The 23,972-nt window shown below is 39.6% G+C and overlaps 2 protein-coding genes across 2 annotated transcripts in view; one reads left to right on the top strand and one right to left on the bottom strand.

The window, feature by feature from the left end:
* Nucleotides 1–211: 211 nt before the first annotated feature.
* Nucleotides 212–9,890, bottom strand: dcp1a (decapping mRNA 1A). Its single transcript, XM_063892971.1, has 9 exons — nt 9,723–9,890; nt 9,382–9,422; nt 8,590–8,717; nt 6,091–6,157; nt 5,860–5,998; nt 5,636–5,725; nt 3,611–4,219; nt 3,240–3,458; nt 212–2,530 (listed from the first exon to the last, which is right to left on the bottom strand). The coding sequence occupies exons 1-9, from the start codon at nt 9,852–9,854 to the stop codon at nt 2,450–2,452; spliced, it is 1,506 nt and encodes a 501-aa protein (XP_063749041.1). The 5' UTR covers nt 9,855–9,890; the 3' UTR covers nt 212–2,449.
* Nucleotides 9,891–13,733: 3,843 nt separating this feature from the next.
* cacna1db (calcium channel, voltage-dependent, L type, alpha 1D subunit, b) overlaps nt 13,734–23,972 on the top strand; it is a 67,195-nt gene continuing 56,956 nt past the window's right edge. The window contains exons 1-3 of the mRNA XM_063885395.1: nt 13,734–13,858; nt 16,431–16,884; nt 17,744–17,849. Coding sequence (XP_063741465.1) covers nt 13,825–13,858; nt 16,431–16,884; nt 17,744–17,849 — 594 coding nt within the window. The 5' untranslated portion in view covers nt 13,734–13,824. The remainder of the gene's footprint in view (nt 13,859–16,430; nt 16,885–17,743; nt 17,850–23,972) is intronic.

Here is a 23,972-nt window from a genome sequence, read left to right as displayed (position 1 = left end):
TGTCCAAATGAGACAGATTTCCTGTATTAATTCATGCTGTATTACAACACTCACTGGAAAAAACTAGTAAAATAGAAATCAACTTTACAAAACTTACATTTTGAGTCACAAAATTGCGTTTAACTTTGTTTAAAACATCCACAGATGTAGAATCACATTCCCATCATTATTTAGCTCTTTGCAACTGTGGCAAACAAAAACAACAGGCATCTATATTTTCTGTTCTTTATTATCACAAAATAGTCAAAAAAGACAAAATGATGTACAGTGGCAACAATCTTGGAAAAATGAATATAATTTGCAAAGACTTTCCCAAAGTCATATATCTGGCCAATAAGATAAACTATAGCTAAGTGTAAAATAACCTTAAAATCTTAAATATCTGACCGGGATTAAAAAAACTGTACATTTCAATAAGCTGTTTATTTACCCAACACATGCCAGACGTGTTGGCAAGATTTCTTCTGAAATGAGAATTATAACAGGGCAAAGAAGTGTTCACATTATTTGATACTGCTCCCTCGTACTTTAAATCTTGATTTGCCAAAAAGAAGAAAAACATGGTGAACAGCTGCTACTGAAATCATGAAGCGTTCATCGTATATATTCAGGACACAAGAGGAAAACAAAAGTGGCACAAACATATTGTGAATAATCAAAATACATTCATATAGCAGTCCAAATGCAATGTTGTGGAGTCATCAACACATGGTATTCAGCAGAATTTAATCTGACTCCTTTATAGTTATTTTCAAATGTTGCTCTTGAAAAAAAGCCAAAATAACACAAAGGGAAAAAGTTTACTACTAAGGTTTCTGAAGTGAATTTGTATATTGATTGCTACTTTAATATAGACATCTGAACAGTAACATGACTACTGACATCAAACACTATTTAAAAAAGCTGAAAACTTAAATATTTGTACCATTTAATGGTGTTGCACATGCTGAATATTTATCAACATGGTAAATGAAACCTGTTATTGATCTGTTCAAAAATGCCCACAAGTGTGCTGATTTTTCTGATGTACATTATCGGTTTTCTTTGTTCAAAAACAGCATCCCAAGCCACTCAGCGGTACGCATGATGTGCGTCTTCATGTTCCCACTGCGTCTGCAGGGCCTACGTTTCTTTGCTGCAGTAGCCTTATACTGCAAAAATAAATAAGTTACCACTAATCTTTTTGTCTTTAAGTCATTGTGACTTAAGACTCAACTGTCAGAAAATAAATTTAGAAACAGAAATGTTTTTATTTTTCTTGAATTTTTAGTATAAACTGGTTGAATCCGACTGAAGATATCAGAATCATATCAGCAATCTGTTTCTTTAGGGAATTAATTCATATTAATGTGTGCAAACAATATTCAAAAGTAATTGCAATTTTTGTCTCATATTTAAGATGTTGCAGAACCAGAACCCAGAGGTTCAGATACATTTAGCTCTACCGTACCTTGCTAAAGTATCCTGAAATGCTGGTTTCCCTAAAGGCATTGTGACTGCCGTTTATTGCACGCTCCCCTCTGAGAGGTGACGCACTGAGCTCAGCAAGTGGAGGAGAGACACAGACAAGGAGAAAGACAATGAGAGTAGGGGCAAGGAATGGGGACCTCTGGAGAAAGAAGGGGCAGCAAAGAAGCCGGATTGTGCGTTAGTCTCTTTCTCTTTAAGTCACAGAACGTTAAAGAAGCAGCCGAGAGGAACTGTTTATGAGATTGAGCAGAAAGTGCTCCTCCAAACAAAACCAAAAGTTTTTTTTATCTTCCTCGGACGATGGTTGAAAAAATATTCCTCTACAATCTATTCCTTATTATGAAACACTGACAAAGACAAATTTCCACAATAAAGGTGATGGCAGCATTACTCTGAAGGAGAACGTTCAATAAGGGACAAAGGGAAAAAGAGTCAGTGGGACAGTTTGTCTGTCAACACCCCCAGAACACTTCTGAGGCCTTCCAACTAGCAAGCAGTTTTTTCACAGTTCCCAAACTGTCAAATGAGAGGAGTCCAAAGATGGTATACAACTGGAGAAGCCTCGTGTGTGATTCCCTTAATGTTGTAGCAGCGAAATCATCTTTCCCAAAGGTGAAGCGTAAAACGATTCACTCCACTGGTCCGGTCCGCAAGCCAATGGAACCAACAACAGCTACACATTACAAGTTCACGGTCACCTGTTGGGTCACATTTACAAAGTTGAAATGAATACTCAAGGCCACACTGGAAAGTTTTCTCTCAACGTTATCTTCCACATTAGTTCAGTTTTAATAAATCAGGCAGTAAACTGATCCAAGCCATAGCATCAGTGTTCAGAGTCAGCAACAGAGGGCTTAATGGCCGCTGTGCAATGTACATACAGTGTGTGGACGACCTGTTAGCTTCGCTTCCTTTAGCTCCTCTTTAATCGAGGATTTTTCAAGGTCTGTGAGTGACAGTGTTGATGGAGTTGAGGAGACTATAGTTTCATGTTGCTGAAGTCCTTGGACACACTCTGCAGGTACGCATCATGAATCGTACTGAGGAAGTCTGGGTCACTCTACATGGGGAGAAAGAAAACAAGGGAGGAATTAACAAACTAGCCCAGTGTGTGTTCAGTTTAGGATTACATTGGTTTGACTGATAATTTATTATTATTTTGGAAACACAAACTCTTGATATGTCTAAACTGTTTAAAAGTTTAAACAGCGCAGTCTCTTTTCAGAATCAGGGTCCCTATAACTCAGAACTAAAACTCATGATGTTGTCAATTGATTTATTTAGGGAACTGTTTCTTCAACAAAAAGTTACTTTTGCATTTCTTAAAATAAACTTTAAAATTCTATTGCAACTCAACAATATTGCATCAGATGTAGAGATCGCTCTAACACTCAACGCGTCAATTTTAAGACAACATTTTCCAGGAATGATTTGGATTTATTTAAATGTTTTATTTATACATTTACTTTGTAATCAGGTTTATCAGACACAAAGAAATGTGCACTCCCTACTTGTGTTTTTTTATTTATTATACTCATTTCTTTTTTATGTTGTGAATATTTATATTGCTGCGACCTGGTTTGTTTGCGTTTCACCAATCAGTCAGCCTGACAAACTCGGACCTGAAAGTTCCTAAACTATCTTGCCGTTTTGCCAATATAGTCTTTAATTTGAAATGATAATGGTATGGTAATAGTACACAGCTTAAAGTTTTTTCCACTTCAATATGACGGTTCAACTTTTTAACGTGTCGTAATCCCCTTATGTACCTTGATGAGGTGTATCAGAGTATCCTGTAGCTGTGTCTTGCTGCAGGCTGCCTGTGGAGGCTCTAATGCTCCTGAGGACAGGCAAGAGGGATCGGAGGGGGCAGGAGGGGCCACTGATGCTGCTGTCATCTTACTGAAGGACTGCTGGAAGGCGCTGGGGGAGAGAAGCACAGAAATGGCCGGCCCTGGAATAGCGAGACCTGGACTCATGGGGACAGCCTGAGAATAGAAATGGAGAAATATAGAAGGGAGATACAACATAAGAACAATATGCTTGATGATCACATCATTAATGTCGTATAAAATAACATATTAGACACTGATGAGGGTAATATCAGCAAACAGATTCACACAACAGCCGTTGAACTCACAGACATCAGGTTTGGAGGCTGAGAGAAGACATCCATCTCCTTGCCGTGCTGGACGGAGGGTTTCACCATGGGCTCTTGGAAGCTGTGGGGTGGGAACAGCTTGTTTGGCAGGAAGTTGGGTGCGAGGACGGGTTTGTGGATGTCTGGATTCACTGGTGGCACTGTCGCTTTGAGGGTGCCGAGCATCTCTTGTCCCAAATACGCCGTAGGAGGTGCTGATGATGCTGCGGAAACAGGGGGAGCGGTGCGGTGCTCTGGGCCAGTTGGAACCACCATGAGAGGGGAGACTGAGCACCGCGGCTGGGGGTCTGACCTGGGGACTGCTGACTGGAAAACAGAGCCGGGTTGCAGTGCGTACGGAGCTGGGAGCAGGCCGGGGACTTGGTGCCGCTGACCTGAGCCGGGACCCTGGGCTGTGTGATGGGGAGGAAAGAGTGGGTTCTGGTGGGCTGGAGTGGGGTAAGGCTGGTTCTGGAGGTAGGCAGTGGAGCGGTCCCTGGAAGCAGTGGTGGAGTTCTGTGTGGGCATTATGGGTAGAGAGGGGTCCTTAGGGAGGGACGAGCCGAAAAGCTCCTCAACTGTGATCTGCTTCACCATCGTATGAGAGCTCTGGGGGGTAAAGAGAACACATCTGTGAGCTGTGGTAGGAAATAAACAAATAAAAGGCAGTTTCAGCAGGAGAGCCTGCCTTTTCTATAACACTGCATCAAAATAGACAAAACGGGCTAAATTAGTACTTTCTGAGATCTCACATATAAAGAAATTCATTGATAAATTAAAATGTAATTAATATGGGGAGGGGAAAATGGCCCTCAAATGGCTTAGGGGTGCATTATATATTTTCTAGAAGATATTCTTCAGCCAGCTAGGAAATATATCCAAAAAAGGGTCAGAAGTGTCAAGTTATATGTCCATGGCCCTGATTATATTTTCAGTCTGAATGTGAAAAGAGGCAGTGCATCTTTCTTGAATTCTTATGTAAAATCAAGAAAAAGCTTTTTTTCTGATATGAAAAAATGAACCTTTGACACTCAACTGTTATTTCAAAGTCATTCTGGCACCTCATATAAACAGTGGAGGTTGGTGAGTGACACCTGAGAGGAAAACATGCACCCTCTCTTTTTGTTATCCTCCAGATTCTCTGTATGTATGGGCTAACATAAAGACACAGATTTATAAATACCGGAGGTTTGCATACAGTGAAGGAAATAAGTATTTGATCCCCTGCAGATTTTGTAAGTTTGCCCACTTACAAATAAATGAAAAGTCTATACTTTTAATTGTGGGTGTATTTTAACAGTGAGAGACAGAATATCAAAAAGAAAATCCAGAAATGTAGATTCAAAAAAAGATATAAATTGATTTGCGTTGAATTGTGGGAAATACGTATTTGATCCCATTGCAACCAACAAGAATTCTGGCTCCCACGGACCGGTTAAATAAGTCCTCTCAATTTAAGAAAGTACTCCTGATATCAACTCTTTACCTGGACAAAAAGACACCTGTCCACAGTCAATACATCAGATTACAACCTCTCCACGGAGGGCAAGACCAGAGACAGGTCTTGTGATCATGGTGGAAGTAATGTCTAAGGACATCAGGGACAAGTTGTAGACCGGCACAAGGCCTGCATAGAATACAAAACCACCAGCAAGCAGCTTGGTGAGAAAGAGACAACTGGTTTGATTACTAGAAGATGGAAGAAGCACAAAATGACCATCAATCGCCCTCAATCTGGGGCTTCACCATTCAAGATCTTGCCTCTTGGGGGATCAATGATCAATTAAATCAGTTTAATTGTGGGATCAAATACTTATTTCCCACAACTAAACGCAAATCAATTTATATCTTTCTTTTAATGTTCATTTCTGGATTTCCTTTTTGATATTCTGTCTCTTACTGTTAAAATAAACCTACCATAAAAATGACAGACTGTTCATTTCTTTGTAAGTGGGCAAACTAACAAAATCGGCAGGGGATCAAATACTTATTCCTTCACTGTATGTGTTTGTGTAATGTCTGTACCTTTTCAGCTTTTGGTGTGCTCTGCTCTGTGGCGTTGAAAGTTGTTTTCAGGTTGAGCTCTGCAGACCCATCGGTATCACCCACCTGAGCCTGACACACACACACACACACACAGAATAAATAGAAGCAGCTGGACAAGTCATACATACAGACTTTATCCCTGGATTTTATTCAAAATAAAGAACCTAGATAACATGTTTCTGTAAGTGTGTGTGCCTCCTCACTCTCTGGTATTCCTCCTTGGCTTTGCTGAGCAACTCCAGGATGTCGATAGGCCGCGGTTCTGTGACGCCGTTGCTCCTCCCTGGCTCAGCCCTCTCCGGAGACTCTCTCCGGGCGTGGTCTGCCTCCTGTTTCACAATCCTAGGGGAGCATTCAAGTGTAACATGTAGTCTAAACATCCAACTGGTATTGCTCTGTTAAATAACTCAATAGATACATGTCTGAATACTCACTTGACCATTAACTGGGCGATGCGTTGACAGTCCCTCTTGTCATAAAACCAAATACTGTAGATCCCCACTGCAAGAAAAATAAAGATTGTATATTACAGTATGGAGCAGAGGAAGGATAACATTAGACAAGCAGTACTACACTTACAAAAATACCAGACAAACCCAACAGAAATCATGGCGATTTAAAATGTTGTCAAGAATTAGGTTGGACAATTTTATTATCAAAAAACAAATAGACCATAAGTCTTAATATGACAATACCAAGTTTTTGCTTAGCCCTACTGCATATAAATGGAGTCAAGCATTTATCAATACTATCAATCTCAGAGCAGCATAGCAACTGGGCATCATGCCTAGCTGCTGTGGCAAAAACACTTTACAAAAGCCATGTGTCATTACAGTGATTATGCTGAGTATCTGTGCTCATTCTAATCACAGAGTGTCAGAGGAAACTGAAAGGAGAGAGTTTTAGATCTATTCTTGATAATCACATGGCTTTATTATATATATATATACACATATATTTATATTATTACATGTTTTGTTATATAATGTCTATAGCTAAGGTAAAGTAAGAGACATATTGCTTAAAACAATCGATAAGTGGGTTTAATATAAAACAGTAATGATTAACCCCGGAAAACTGAGTTGTTTAAAAATAAAACAAACTACATTTTTACATTACTTGTGTGTCATTTGTGCGTGTCTGATGATCTACTGGCATATTAAGGGTCTCTTGAGACAGAGGTAACTTGGCAACCTGAGTGTTTGCCTCCCTGTGGCATCTCCTGCTGCCGAGGGCAACCTGGATGGAGACTTGTAAACAGGTGTGGTCTCTCCAAGTGCATGTACACTTGTTACTTCAGGCAGCGAGTTCACCAGGAGTCAGAGAGGAATAAGCCACAAGTAACCCATAATTATCATCATCATCCGTCTGAAGAATCCCTCCACTCTTTGCTGGACTTGGGTCAAACTTCTGTCTTTCTTGAGCTACTTCTTCACACTACCTACTTCAGAGGGAGGAGTCTAAGAAGCATCTTGAAGTATTTTTCCTCCTGGAATCCATACAACCACAACTTTATAGGAGCCTGTCACAAGCACAGACACTAGATGCTGACCTATTGACGTCTGAGAACTACCAAGAAGGATCCTCAGTGAGTATGCTGCCTTACTCATTAGCACCGAAGGAAACATAGAGAGAACTATACAAGCAGTCTTAACCAGAAGAGGACACAATCAGCAGAAATCACCCCAATTTATTTCCAGAAGCGGCAAAGAAACAAAGTCAACCAACCAGTTGTAAGGAATTAAAATGCTGACAACAGCACTTGGACTCGAGTAAAGCTACCGGACAAGCTGCTGGAGTCTGAGAACTAACAGGCAATTGCATCATGTCTTCCATTCCAGGCAGGCTGATGGGTAAACCGAGCCCAAAAGGGGAGCAGTCCACTTTGACGTTGACCCTGGCCATGTTATTTTTTCTCATAAGCAAACAAATGGGAAAAGAGTCTAATTCCTTATGTGTGGCACTGATGAAGCTCCTGGTCCGAATGCTTATAGATTACCTCGGTGGCAGCGCTGTCAGTTACTTTCTCAAGATCTGAGGAATTTAAAATCACCTTTCCTTTCACCGTATTCCTTGCACAACTCAGAGGAATCCGTTTGCAGCAACAACAAAAAAAACTAAATATATTTAAGTAGTCAGGTTGAGGATACATTTTTTGGTTTTTGCCTTAACGCAGAATGATATTGACTGTGATCAAACAGCGCTAAAGGTTTTGCCATCAGGTTGGCCCGAGTGAGGCCATGAGTGGAAAAATCTCTTTAGAAGAAGATTTCTTGCTAAACGTGACTCCAAGACGCCAATATGACTTCAAGCAAAAAGGAAAGGAGATGTTCCAGAGAACTTTGAGGAGTTGTTTCTTCAGCATCTTCAGAGGTAACAATACATTTCCCCATACATGTGGATGTGTGATACCGAATGTCACCTACACAGCTGTCTGCTGGTTAATTGTGCTAAAAGTGTATCTTTCTTTGACAGAATCGTCTGTGAAATGGCAGGTTTTCGTAGTAGTTGAGCAAAAACAGAAACAGATTCTGCATCTCAGAAGCAATTTTCCCACAGTCAAGGATTCTTAGGAAAATAAAAACACACATCCAGGGTAATAGTTTTGCTCTCCAAACAAAAAATGTGCTGATCACCGGAAGAAGTCATTAAAGTAGCACACTGGCTTTTCAACGCTCTTAATCCCCGATGGCTTTTCTGCCCTTGAGCCTTCTTCACATGTTGCGGATCTGAACATGAATCAGGCACTAGTGGGCTAAGGTTGACCTGCATCTCTGCATATTGAACTTGAAGCCCTTGATGAACTCATAATACTGCAGAGCAGTGAAAAATAATCTGGCATTTCATCTCATTTCAGTCCCACCTGTCAGAGAAATATATCTGTACTGTGTACAAAATACTGTATGAGAGCTTCTCTTCCGCAAAATACTCACAGTTGCCATTCCTATAGAGCAGAAAGGGATCCTGCAGCTGGAACTCCAGGTCTTTGTTGATCGGCTCCACCAAGTTCTCTGTGCTCAGTCGGTTCATGATGGTGAAGCCATGGTGAGGAGTTGCAGACCTTAGAGACGAAGGATAGCAAATACTTTAGGATGATCTTCTCAGGCAGAACAACACTTAACAACCACCCTCATATTAACAGTGTGTGCACTCTACTTAGTAAAAGCTTTACAATCTTTCTTCATGACCAAACACTAGAAACTTTTTTGAGGTATAGAAAAAGCATGAACAGGGATAAAAAACATTGACATACAGGATTGTTTTGTTGTATTTATTGAACATTCAATTTAATCTATAATAAAGTAATGCTTAATTTTATATTGACATATTTTAAAACAATGTCACCATAAGTTACTAGAGTCAAGGAGGATGCCTTAATGATGTTTATTTAAGTTAGTCATTCAATAAGGAGGAATAAACGTCATGACTTATATTTATGATTAAGTAAGTTAAGAAATAGAAATACTTCACATTTTAAAACTATTGACATGTCAAATATAAGGGATTTTTGCACCAGGTTGTAATTCCAAGAATCAATTAAAAGGAAACAAGACATAAATGTGTATAAATTAACCACTGTCAATGTTTGTTTACAGGCTGCGGCCTACACACGTGCGCAGAATACGACAACAGGCAGTGCGATGCGACGTAACTCTTGAGAAAGCAAACAACCTTCAAATAGAAGTCTTAAATAATTAACTTTCCAAAACACTTCATATTCTCACCTTGCATAAACAAACAGGGTGCCTTCGATTTCGGTCTTCTCCTGAAAATATAAAATGGGACGTTATGTTTGGAAAACAATACTCGCTAATCTAAAACATGCTGAATAATAACAGAGACTGACTGTGGCTTCACCTTAGGCTCATAAAGAAAACTTCATGTAAACACACATAGTGCTAAAATACGTAAACAGATATTTTGTGAACCTATGTCAATAATTCGCAGCTTGACAAACACTAGCATATTTCTTAGTGTTTCACAAATGTTTTTTTTTTCTCAAGGAGCTAGCATTAGCATGCTAAATAATACTTGCACACTTGTGAAGGCCTTAAAACGAACATACCCATTCGTTGGCTTTGGAGTTGAAGTTGTACAGAGCCACCTGTCCGGTAACATCGAGCAGTTTGTTTATGTACGGGTCTTGTCTCTGTAGAGCTGCTAAGCTCATCATCTGTCCAGCGTTTACAGTCTCCATCTTGGATGTGATGGTTGCTCCCACACGGACGGATTTCTGAAGACACACTCACAACTTCCGCTGCCCCCGGAAATCACTCCTCTCAAAAAGTTTCCGAGAGGCTTATTACTGAAGATTAAATTAAATTATTGAATGTGTTTTGCTTCTATTCTCCTACATTCCAGCAATAATGGACAATGATTTTGAAAATAATTTTCTTATTGCTTTTGTGTGCAGCTGTGTGTGTGTGTGTGTGCGTGCGTGCGTGCGTGCGTGCCCACGTTTGTGTGTGTGTTTCAATTCATTTCATTATTCTAAATTAAATTACATTAAACAAATAGCGACTGGTTCTGTAAATTCGTGTCTTCGCAAGACATGTCTGCACATGAAACAGGCCTCAAGTTGTGGCAAGAAAATAATCATTGAAGTGAATAAATACTAGGGCTGTCCCCGACCAAGGATTTTGTTGGTCGACCAGTGGTCGTCATTTACTCCGACTAATCGACTAATCGCCCCCCCCCCCCCCCCCCCAATTTTTTTTTTTTTTTTTTTTTTTTTTACAATTTTGACCGGGATACACATCTGTGAAGTTTTACCTTTAATGCCCGGCTACCGCATCTATTCACATTTACCACTAACGCCGGGAGTAACCTTGTGTGACTACTAACAAAATGTTTCCTGGTTCATCTAAACACTAGGCCTATAGCCTACACAAGTTCTTCTCTCAGTCGGAGAGTGAGAAAAAAACCCGACGTTCGCAGAAAGACAGACGGAGTTTGAACATTCTGATTATTTATTTTAAACAGGCGCCACACACGTACTGAATGATGATGCAACAATTCAACAAAACCAAAAATAATAATACAGCCTTAAACTAATTAAAAAAAAAAACATATTATTATTTTCGTTTCTTTTGGAAATGTACATAACGAAAAAAAATATGATTGCTGTAAAATAGGCAAACATGAATAGCCCTAAACTAATAAATAGGCCTAATTTGAAACAGACAGTGCAGATTAACAGACCAACGAGGTAGACTTGCATAAAAAACCTGAAGCTCACAGTGATTTGTCCTCGGCTCTGAGTTTTCTCAAATTGTGAGAAAGGAAGACCAATTTGTCCACATTGTCAGGGAGAAGTGAACTCCGCGTCTTGCTAACAATGAAGCCGGCCTTAGAGAAGATGCGCTCCGATGGTGTGGACGTGGATGGGATGGAGTGAATACGCATGGCTGCTCTGGCCAGCTTCGGGTAACGCTCCTCGTTTTTTTGCCACCATGCTAGCGGTCCCGACTCAACTTTTGTTTTATCCTCCAAGTACCATTTCATTTCATTGTTCTGTTCTTCTGTCTGCAGCTCCTCATCTGTACCCATCAGCATGGATATTTCGTCCTGCTTTTCATTCTTTTTTGTTTTCTTCTGTGGTACAGGCCCGGGTTCGTTGTCGTCCCCACTGGCGTGCTGTGTCTGGGCAGGCTCTTCTGCTGGAGATAGACTCTCAGCTAAATCCAACACCGTAGTGTATGCCTGGTTGCGTTTCTCTTCCTCCATAAACGATAAGCTTTTAAAGCGTGGGTCCAAGACAGCAGCTTTGATGTAAATGCTGGACTGCAGCTCCTTGTTTAGCTCCCACCTCTTGTCAATTTCCTCACCAAGTGTTTTCTTCAGTGCTGTCACGGCCGCGCTGTCATCCTCGCGCAGCAACAGGTGACGTCTTTTCATGTTTATGAGCATGGGCAGCGTGGCAGAGAGAGATGCATTAAGATCTTGTGAAAGCAACTCTGTAAGTGTGACCATCGGCTTCAACACCGACACTATGTCTTCTGTTATCCTCCATTGGACCGTGGTGAGATCCAAATCGCGGTCAGATCTGTGTGTGGTAACGGGGTCGGAAAGTACAGCGGTGACCGGCCACCTCTGTTCCAGAAGGCGCTCCAACATGCAGTGAGTGGAGTTCCATCTCGTGGAGACATCCTGGATGAGTTTGTGTTCAACCACGTTCTGTTGTGTTTGTTTTTCAGTGAGAGCCGCTGTAGCCTTGGCACTTTTCTTAAAATGTCCAACAAGACGTCTGGCAGCTGCTATGACACGGCAAATGGGATCTTTTTTAAGAGCCGCATTGATGCACAGCTGCAAAGTGTGCCCTGCGCAACGAACTCCTTGGACGTTACCCCAGGACGGGTTACGCGCTAACTGATGGGCGCACAGCACCATGTTCGCGGCATTGTCATGTACAAGAGCGACCCTTTTTTCCGCGGGGATTTTAAAGTCTGCCATGACTTCGCTGAGTCGCTCTGCTATGTTGACAGCTGTGTGGCTCACTCCCAACTCTTTCGTTTCCAGCACGAATGAATGCAGTTGCCAGTTATCCGAAATAAAATGCGCTGTGACCGTCATGTAACTTTCCATCTGGTTAGATGTCCATGCATCTGTTGTGAAGCTGAGTGCTTTGCAGTTATCGATCTTGCCCTGGAGTGTTTGTTTTATTGTGCTGTATTTGTTTGTAATCGCGTGCATCACTGTTTCACGTTTTGGCAGGCTGTATCCGGGCTCGAGGCAATTAATTAGATCTTTAAATCCCTCACCACTGACGATATTCACAGGTCGCATGTCCAGCGCTATGAAGTCAGCTATTTTGTCAGTTATGTCTCTCTTCCTTTTTTCAGACAGAGGGGCTTTCATTGTGAGCTTCTGCTGCGTTAATGATGAGGAGGATGAGGAGGATGATGAGGATGACGTGGAGGTGGAGGGGGCTAGATTGCAATAAAGTGGATGCGCCTGTAGAGATTTAAATAATAAGTTAACCAGTGAGCTGGATAATTTAGCCTTACCAATACTAGCGACAAAACTAAATGTACTTAATTCATTATTTATTAATTCAATGTATTATTTATAATTTATATATATTTATAATAGGCCTAATTGCATTAACTTCATCGCATAGGATAGCTAGGCTAGTAGGCTAAGCTACTTACATTCTTGAGGTGGTAAATCATGTTCGTCGTGGACGAATGATAGGCAAATGTTTTTCTGCAAATTTGGCATATAACCCTCTTTGGGTCATCTCTATCCTTTTCGAAATGCTCCCATATCTTAGAGCTCCTTCCAGACATGATAGCCAAATAAGTCGATGCTGTCCTTGTCAAACAAATCAAAACCGTTTAACGTCTTTCTTGTCACGCCCTTCAAATTAAAAGTCCCGGAAGCCCTTTGACGAGACGCGGCTTTTTTCCCCTGCGACCAATCGACCAATGGAATTTGGTCGACAAGTATTTTTTTTGGTCGACCAACGATTAATCGATTATTTGAGGTCAGCCCTAATAAATACAGATATATATTCACTTGAATATTTATTTGCTTCAATTGATCATGTAATCTATCTATCTATCTATCTATCTATCTATCTATCTATCTATCTATCTATCTATCTATCTATCTATCTATCTATACATACATACATATATACATATATATATATATATATATATATATATATATATATATATATATATATATATATATATATATATATATATATATATATATATATATATACACACAAAACCAAAGGCCAGAACCTGTAGAAACAATATCAACAGTGTATATACGTATAAACACCACATGGCGGCGCTGCAATGCTGAGTATGCGTAGAGTGTGCACACTAGTGAATGAAATTGAATTGTCAAACCTCAGTCATGGATTTGCTCTAGAAATACATTGTAATTATTTGAAGGGGAAAACTTTTAAACCACTATACAAACTTAAAAGGAAAAAACATAACATTTTCGGTCACCTGCCCCCGGGGACATTAGAGCAGGGATTATAATAGGAGGATTACGTTCTACCCTGAAACTGTTATCCCTATGCAGGCACAGGTAATCCACTCAGTAGTAACCTCCTAGCACAGCTCCGACAATTCATTTATTCTCCAATTGTCGCGGAGTGAGGGCAGAAAACTACGCCATGAGGCTCCTGAGAAGAGCCAGGTGACATGCCGTTCATTATAAGGGGAAGACCCCTGAGGGGTAAGTCAAAGGACTGGGTATAATACGGGTAATGAGTAGGATAAGAGCATTGTGATTATCTTGCAACAATAATACTGATCTGAATGGTTCAATTTGCATTATCATGAGTGGGCTGCGATATGACTGCATGCACAGCATTGGACTGTAACAGAAATACAGAATATCAATATCAATCAGATGATCTTAAATCCTGCTTTTAGATGTTGTTTTTATGCATAATTCTCAGTTTTCTCAATTTTGGACAAACAGTCACAAGGCTTAATTTTCAGAAACCATGTTCTGTAGACGTGGCCTTTGAGCGTCTCTCTCTGTTTGTGTCTCTATACAAACATGCACATAGATTTGATAAATTAAATAATGTTGTTCTTGTTCTCGTTGTTTATTGTCGTCCCTCCAGTTTTTATAGTCTGTAGATGGATTTCTGGACGCCATTTACATAAAATCTAATGTATTCGTTATTATTTTAATGTAAACTTGTAAACCAAAAGCATTGTCTGTATGAAGTAATGTGGTAATCCTGCCAGACTTCAACCTTGAGTTAAGATGTATTATACGCGCCGTGTCTTTACTGGGCAGCAACAGATGTAAAGCCAGTTTGGATGTGATTCCAGCGGATTGCTCTAACTTGTATCCATCCATCCCCAGACTCAGAGTTATTGACATACACAGTGGATGTGCTGCTGTCAGCGCGTCCCCTTGGATCCACTGTGAATCTGCAGGCGGGCACCCGGATGTGGCGAAAATGTTTGGTTCTCCTCTCAGGGTTTGCGCTTGGAAAATATTTAAAAATTCAGGATAACGATTCGTTTCAGGCTTGCGCGTCGACATCTTTGGATGTTATTCTTCCAACGATGAGTTGGATTTAAAACGCATTTTTTCAATGTGGATTCGAGGATGCAAGAAGCAGATGAACAGTCTGAAGGTAAAAAAAAAAGCCGTGCGTGGAGCGCAGGAGGAGAGTTGGAGCGCAGCGACAGAGTGGGCGCATTGCTTTATTCTCTAGATGTCTGTTTGTTTTTAAAATTATTATGATCTAAATAATGTCTGCTTACAACATTTTTAACCAACTTATTTTAGTCCACGGATTGATTATTGACATTGTACGTGCTTGTTCTAGTCTGCATGACTGTAATGACAGCAGTCATCAAATCCATTGGGAAAACGAGTTGCTGCTTGTTCTCAGAAAAAAATGGTTGACTGTGTTTGGTCTCATATTTTGGCCAAGTTGTCACTTTGCCATGTGACAGCGTGTGGAGGGTGCTCTGGATTTGTGCACATCACTATCAACTGAGAGACGCTAAATCAACTTTTTTTTTTTTTTTTTTTTAAAGTAGCCTACATCCAGTCAGTTTTTAATCAGCATCACCGTTTGAGCGCTCCACACAGTGTGTTTTGTTTCTTTTAAGTCAACACAGGGGAAAGTCGAAAACAAGAGCAGAGTCAACAGTTGTTATCTAGCAATGTGTGGCAGATGTGAAGCCGAGCTGCTGGTATTATTCTCTCACAGCAATGTCAGAGAAGCTGTGTTTATCATTAAATGACAGGCTGCAGATGCTGTTTTTGCACCTGTGGTGATGGCATGTTGCGGAATGGGGAGAGTTAGGGTTAGGTAAATCCTCCTCATTTATATTAGATATGGGAATTGCAAATGATGAATGAATTGCATTCAGCTAAAAGTTATTAAAGATGCAATAGCTTTCTATCATCAACAATCTTTCAGCTGCTCCATATTTCTCTCTCTCAATCAGTCTGTAGATATGTGGTGAATTCACATTTCTGATGACTGGTCAGTGTTTTGGACTTGTTCCTCTAGAGTAGGAGCTGTTTTGGCTGGATGACATGACATTTTGTTTAGCTGTGATCATGCTGTGTGGAGCTGCAGTGAACCAAAGTGACTCTCCATGTCTCCCTCATTCATGCAGGCTGTCCTGCTCTACATTCTACATCTTCTTTTTCAAATTCAAGAACAACTTCCATCTTATTTTGTCCTGGTGGACTACTAAGAACATTTTCAGCATGTATTAAAGTTGTGCAAAGCAGTATTTAATGGAAAATAAGCCTGCTGTCATCTGTATAAATTACATAATGAGTATATTCCATCCCCTGAATAAAGCACTTATATGTTTCCACTTTGTCCACGCAATTTCTGGCAATTCTTTCCTCACAAAAATTAAAACTTGTCTTTTTCAATTAAAATATACGTCACTAAATGCAGCAAGTGAGCACTTTGCATAAATAAAAATACTTTGCTTGTCTTTAACCTTTATTGTAAGATGGACTAAATGCTAAAAAGTCATGATACAATTATTGTGTTGTGTGATTGATAGATATTGAGCATCATCTTTTACAGATGAAAGAAATCAGTGCAGACTAGAGGCTCATTGATGATTTACCATGGATGACGTCATTAGCACAATTTAGCTTATTGCAGAATATTTCGTAACAATGTTTATCTAGTTACTACTCACAAATCATCAGCAAGGGTAACATGATGTGTGCACATGTTTTTGTTTATACCTACAATCTTAACATGTGATAACCAACATGTCTCTGTCACACCCTCTGGCTCCAGGGGCACAGAATGCCGGCAACAAAAGGACCACTCCCTCCGCTGATCCCTGGTCAGAGAGCTACACCCATCTGCACCATCCACCTGATTCGCTGCAGGCCCCGCCCAGCACCGGGAAGCCCATCGGCTCCTCTTCTGGCCTCTTCGGAGCCAACAGTGGTAGTCAGGACCCCGGGGCCACTGGTACCGGTGTCAGCACGGTCATCGCTTGGCATGCCGCCATTAGTGCTGCTCGCCAAGCGCAGGGCGATGTTGAAAAGCCCGACATGAGGCCACAGCCCTCAGTTTGCACCACTGTACCAGCTCCTGCAGGATCACTGGCGCAGAGGAAGAGGCAGCAGTACGCCAAAAGCAAAAAGCAGGGAGGATCTACCAACAGCAGGCCGCCCCGAGCTCTGTTCTGCCTCACCCTCAACAACCCAATCCGCAGGGCCTGCATCAGCCTGGTGGAGTGGAAGTATCCTTTAACCCCATCACAGGGGCTTGGGTTTAGGTTATGCTTGTTTGTACGGAGGGATAGTTTCACACCCTTGTTAATGGGTGTTTGGTAGGTGAATAAAGGAATGTTTCATTTAACTAACATACAATGTAGTAGAAGAATCATCCATAACTTACTAATTACAATGGAAACAACTTGCAGACAGGTAATGCTAGACTTGTACTAGTACAGTGCCTGTTAGTTATATATTCTTGTTGATGCTTCTTGGGTTGATGAGTGATCCTATGCATGTGTCTCAGGTAGCAACGCTACAGTCTATGCATCATGAATGTAAACTACAATTCTATGGCCTTAATCAACACCATTTAATGTGTATGCCTCAGGTGTAATAAAAAACTAAGTTGAGGTTTAGACTAGCCAACACAAATATAGATGTCTTTATTTAAAGGGAGGCCCACCTATATGTACTAACTGTATGGTTAAAAGGTGCAACATGTTTAACAGACGCACAAACATCCTCATATTACTATTACTGGTAACAGAATGGTACTAACAGGCGTGTTTTGTTGTTGTTGGGATGTCCCAAATATCTTTTTCCGGACGTCTGTTTGCACTTTTATGACTCATGGAAGGGGCATACCAAAATCAGCAGGGCGCACCGGGTTTTCACAGACTTCTAACAACTGCTGATCCAAGTGACTTCAGGTCCTCAGAAACACTTAGAGTGTGAAGTAGATTGACTAAGGGTTGCTAATCAAAACACACGTACACACACAAAAAAAGACTCATTAGGGTATGATAGAAGGTAAAACCTTGTACCATTATATGTTTAATTCATTTTTTGAGATAAATATGTTCCTTAACCATCTTTTCTCAGACCATTTGATATATTTATACTGCTGTCTATTTTTGCCAACTGTGTGGCCTTAGCCATCTACATCCCCTTCCCTGGAGACGACTCCAACTCTACCAACCAAGAACTGGTAAGTGGCAACGGAAAAGGCTTGGGCGCTGTAATGGATAAACTGTGGTTTTCCTAAGTATATTGTTCATCCACCATTACACACGACTGCCAGTAATGTCTGATAATGCAAATCTTCGTAAGATAGATTTCATGGGTGTGGTTATGGATCAGAAGTGACATTGGCCAGAAAATGTGTGTTTACTGTTACTGTGTAAGTGTGTGTCGAGCTGATTGTGATAATGTTTGGAATCCGCAATCAATCAACTAATCCTTTCAATCAGACATGGTTGTTGTGGATGAGAAATGTGTTTGTTGCTCACAAAGCTCAACTGAGATAGCCTATTTAAAAGAATTGGTGGTGGTTTAGCTCTTATTAATTGCCATTTTTCTTGCCACAGCTTTTTTGTATAACTTTATATATATATACTTTATTATATTAACCTGCATTTGTGAAAAAAACCTTTGTATTTTAGTGATGTATTTGTAGGGTGTTGTTACAGTTTAATGCGTTAGTTGTAGCACAGCTGCTTCATAGCTTGTATAAATATCTCAATGTAAAGTGTTGGCGTAGCTAGTGTGTGGTCGAGATAGAAAGCATCATGTTGGAAGCATTCAGAACAGATGTGATTGGGCGATGGCAGAGAAAACATTAGCAGTGAAGCTATCACGGAGTACAATGAAGGTTTCGATCCATTACTGTTGACAATTTCTGTAACATCTTGCCACAATTGAGCAAATTGAACATACACTCCAGTCATAGAAAAGTTTCAATTTAGTATTATTTGTTTACTGGTGTGAACCATTATGCAGTAAGAAGCAGTGAGAACATTCAGAACAGGCTTTCTGGTGCACGTAATTGATGCCACAACACTTAGTGAATTTGAACTCTCATTCTTTCTCACTCTACCCTAGTGGTATCAAGCCCATGCAGATAGTTGAGCTTTCACACTCATGCTCTGAGCTGTTTGCTGCTTGTGCCACTGATTGTCATCAGCAGGATGACACACAAAGGCTAGACACAACACCTCTGATTGTGTGTGATTGGCTTGATGTGTCCTTTGCGTCAGAGGACTTTCCCAGCAATATTCGGATGGATGTGTCTGGTTTTATTGTTCTGTTGAAACACTCAATTACTGGTGCACACACACAGATAGACAAACACACACAAGCGAGTCATCCGTCTGAGTGTCACAGCAGCTCCCGAAGGTGCAAGAGCAGCAGTGAGGTGAAAAGACAGTGAGGCAGAGAGTTTGAACAATAACTTTATTATTTATTTATTTTTATAAATAAATTCAATCTGGTAAACCCATTTAATTCCAACATTTCTTCTGCATTAAAGCAATATTGTTTTTCTATTTTTCCAATAGGATTTAGCCTTAAGGTAAAATACTTTTTTCTTTGTTTCTGGAGGTTCAAGTAAAAACAAGATACAACGTTGAGCTTCTTTCTAAATTAGCTGTGGAGATTAAATCAGACATAGATTTACTTCAATGTAACATTATTCCTAGTTATCGTGTCTTTTCTGCTTTTTTGCAACTAGTTTGTTTACACTTATGAAGTTGTTTGTGTCAAGAGTGTCAGAGGTTTTGCCCCCTGGCTACTTGAGAATACATGTGAACAATATGAACAGAGCATTACACGGCACCATTCTTTTTTTTTTGTCATCAGCATGTGGCTTACTAGCTTTTTCCATGTGGGACTTGCTCCCGTTTCCTGCCTACTGTCAAACAATGGTTTCATTTAAATATAACCACAATTGTTTTGATTGTAATGTAATTTTTACCCCAAAAGTAGGTTTTGAACTCTCTTAAAGTCGGAATGAATGACAGATAAGTATCCCAAAATTAAGACAAACATATCTTAAGAAAAGCTCATGCTCTGTTAAACGTGTGGTTTTATTCACTTCACTTCACTGAAGTTTTTATTTTGTCCTAAGAAAACTTTGAAAAGCAATGCAAACATTTAATTTTTTCCTTGAGGCTGGAAAGGGGCCGTTTTAGCTTCATAGGGGATTTTGTGTGTGTGTGTGTGTGTGTGTGTGTGTGTGTGTGTGTGTGTGTGTGTGTGTGTGTGTGTGTGTGGTATAGTGAGAGACAAAAAACCTTGCATGTTCCCTCAACAGATGGGGATTATTCACGCTCTCAGTGTCATCAATCAAGACACAATGTACAGTATGTGTGAGTACAGATGAATGTTTGTTCAGCTTCACATTGTCACAAGACACACTACTCTTTCCTTCTTTTGTAGATGAGATCATTTGTAGTGTGTCTTTAGGTCATATTTTCTTCTTTGTTTGCCTAATAATTTGTTTGATCACTGCATAAACTTCATCTGTGCTGTACATTTTTTTCCGTTTTACCTAAACACTGCAAAAGATAGAAATAAAACGTTCTCAATTGTTGATGTTGTTGATAAACTGTTGTTTTATACAGACTTAGTTTACAATGTTACGAGGCTGCTTGTAGAATAAGTAGAATATTGTTCTATCTATCTAGTCCTTATTTTATATTGGGCAGAGAATTGGACCTCATATAACATTTTGTCCAATTCAAAAACTGTCCTGCAGCACGATCTATTTCTACTCTGTCCTTTTTAATTTCATTCAAAACACTACAGCCAATATGTGCCTGATGTAGCTGAATGCACCACAAACAAACATAGTTGTGTACATCAACAGCATATATTCTATAGAGGTCATAAATGTTATTTATTTTCTTATTCATTCAAGTTTTGGGGAACACTGGTTTCTTTCTCACCACAGTAGTATATCCACAACTACAAGTTTTTTTTTTTAGAGAGCGTGTAGGTGTTGTTTGATCGGCTTCTTGGTAGCTAAGGATGGGAAAAAGCAGCTACAGCAGGGAAGTCCTCACATGAACCTGGAATAAAAACCTGGTTTCATTATTTGTTTTTTATTGGATATTATATCCATACAGACTTTAGTTTTCCTCAGATTAGTACATCAGTTGCGGATCATGATGTTTGCTGCTTAGCTAATAAAATATCAGGCTACAAATTCAAATTGCTTTTACATTTACTTTACATTACTGAACTGCAGAAAATAACACATGTTTAAAGTATACTTATGCTCGATTTTCAAGATGAACCTAAATCGAAACTTCTGGGGGTGGATTTGGAATATTCTAAACTCTTTCAACCTTAACTTTTCAACCTTTTTCAGCTAAGCGCCAGTTCTGTCCCTTCGTTTCATATGAGAGTAATGTCCCCATCCAAATATGTAAAATATATGAGTTTGGGCTGTTGTGGAAGTCGTACATTTATAAGTGATGAATTGTCACAGCTTGTAGTAAGTTTGTCAGGTCTTTTCTACCATGTATTTGAGTATGTGATTTATTTTATGTAAGAGTTTTTTGCCAGCGTGAGGGACTGTGAGCGGGAGTAGGGAGTAAGTGTGTGTGTGTGGAGGTTATGGGCTTAAGCTGGGCAGGGGATTAATCGTCAGTTAATGAGGTGAGGAGAGAGGGCTGGGTGGATGGGAGGATTGGTCGAGAGATCTGTCTATCTATCCATCTATCTATCTATCTATCTATCTATCTATCTATCTATCTATCTATCTATCTATCTATCTATCTATCTATCTATCTATCTATCTATCTATCTATCTATCTATCTATCTATCTATCTATCTATCTATCTATCTATCTATCTATCTATCTATCTATCTATCTATCTATCTATCTATCTATCTATCTATTTATCTATCTATCTATCTATCTATCTATCTATCTATCTATCTATCTATCTATCTATCTATCTATCTATCTATCTATCTATCTATCTATCTATCTATCTATCTATCTATCTATCTATCTATCTATCTATCTATCTCCCTCTCTCTCTCTCTCTCCCTCTCTATCTATCTATCTATCTATCTATCTATCTATCTATCTATCTATCTATCTATCTATCTATCTATCTATCTATCTATCTATCTATCTATCTATCTATCTATCTATCTATCTATCTATCTATCTATCTATCCATCCATCCATCCATCCATCCATCCATCCATCCATCCATCCATCCATCCATCCATCCATCCATCCATCCATCCATCCATCCATCCATCCATCCATCCATCCATCCATCCATCCATCCATCCATCCATCCATCCATCCATCCATCCATCCATCCATCCATCCATCCATCCATCCATCCATCCATCTATCTATCTATCTATCTATCTATCTATCTATCTATCTATCTATCTATCTATCTATCTATCTATCTATCTATCTATCTATCTATCTATCTATCTATCTATCTATCTATCTATCGAGACTTTTTTGACATAATATTTTGACATTCTGCTGTCAGTTCATGTTGGTGTTGCTCATGAATTACATGCTAGCATAGACATCAGTAGTTGTCCCGAATATAACACGCAAAAATAAATTGATCCTGAAAGCCTGCAGTTTCCTGTTGGTGACCTTTTGTTTGTACATTGCCTCCTCTCGTGACATGCTTCCACTTCCTCTCTCCATTACTCTCAGATTACTAAATCTGTCTACTTAACAGCCTCAGACTCTTCCTACGCTTTCCATTCTTGTTTTCCTCCCTGTCTTCTGTCCTCTCGTTAACACAACACACCTCCTTCTCTCTCCTGCCCCCACCTCCTCTTCCTGTGCAGAGTGGGGAATGATTAATATCCTATTAAGCCGGTTATGATTTAGCAGACTCATGACTGCCCATTTGACCGCTAACTGACTAACATACACTGCTCATAATCCCATAAGAGTCCTATATGAATCTGCTTTATGAGTATAGGAGTGAGAGGAGGAGTGTGTAAGTGAGAGTGAACGGCTTAAAGGGGTGTGTGAACCTCGAAGAGGACATGCTCCGTCAAGGCAGTGAGAACTCACTTGGACAATGTTTTCATGACATTAAGTCGACAAGATTAAGGGCAGAGATGTTAAAATATAAAATATAAAATATATATATATTTTTTTAGAATGACGAAGGATGATTGTATAAATCATTTGAAGAAGCTGCGGCTATCACCGGCATATATAACACCCTTGCATGTAAAAGTAATGTGTTTAGAAGGGCATCCTATAGAATCTAATGTAAATATAATGTTTTTATAGCAATAAAATAAAAGCAAAAAATTGAAAAAAGCCATCCCCCTAAAATAATGGCAACGTTATTAATTTAAGTCTGCTCAAATAATAATAACAAAAAATAATATCATCACCATGAAGTAGTTATTCTCAATCTAGAAAACATAATGACTCTTCCTTCTTGGCTTTGGCCACAGAAAGGCCAATTCCACTTTTATAAATATTTAGTTTTAGATTTAAATTCAATGTATATATAACTATAAGTATATAAACATCTACTTCAATTTGCTAGGCATTATTTCATACAATTCTATGTAACATTTCAGCCAACATGTTTGGTGTCTACAGTAAAGGATCTTACTAGAAAAATACAAGAACAAAATAAACATAAACAATGATACATAAATATTGTGCTAACCTCTCTATAATAAAGGTTAAATTGTAATGAAATTATGTGGAAATAAATACACAGTCATTATTGTTTGGGAATATTTTGTGTAAGCTTGTAAATATTTCGCTCATTTGTGTCTCTTCTCTCTGTCCTCCTTCGACCTGGCTCTACAGCGTTGCACGTGCTGTTATCTTCATTAAGGAGGGGCAGCCCGAGCTTCGGCAGCCTTGTTTCCACAGTGGGCACACACTCACTCCTGTTCTTAAATATGGTTTTATTGTTTGGGGCTGAGCCCATATGCTTCGTTAAACACCTTATGTGTGACCGGAATGTCAGGTTAATTTTTGACGTATTGTCCTAGATTGTTTAGTCTGCTGCTCTGAGAATGTTTCTTACCCATTTGGAACTAGGTAAAACCTCTTCCTATTCCTGAGACCTTCAGAATTGGTTTGGCAACCGCTGTGGCAACTCGTGTCTACAGTAAATGTCTTGTCAATTCTCCGGCCGTAACTCAGAATAAATCCAACAGTGTTTTGATATCAAGTTCCTGCTCTCCAGCGTCTCTCTGTTTCGTCTCCATTGCTTCAGAAGTTTCCACCACAATCATATTGAGTTGAATTGAATGAAAAGACAATGATATATTTATTTTTTCTGAACAATGAGATATTTC

This window comes from Eleginops maclovinus, chromosome 1 (assembly GCF_036324505.1).
Source record: "Eleginops maclovinus isolate JMC-PN-2008 ecotype Puerto Natales chromosome 1, JC_Emac_rtc_rv5, whole genome shotgun sequence".
Lineage (NCBI taxonomy): Eukaryota > Metazoa > Chordata > Actinopteri > Perciformes > Eleginopidae > Eleginops > Eleginops maclovinus.
This window is presented reverse-complemented; position numbering and strand designations above follow the sequence as displayed.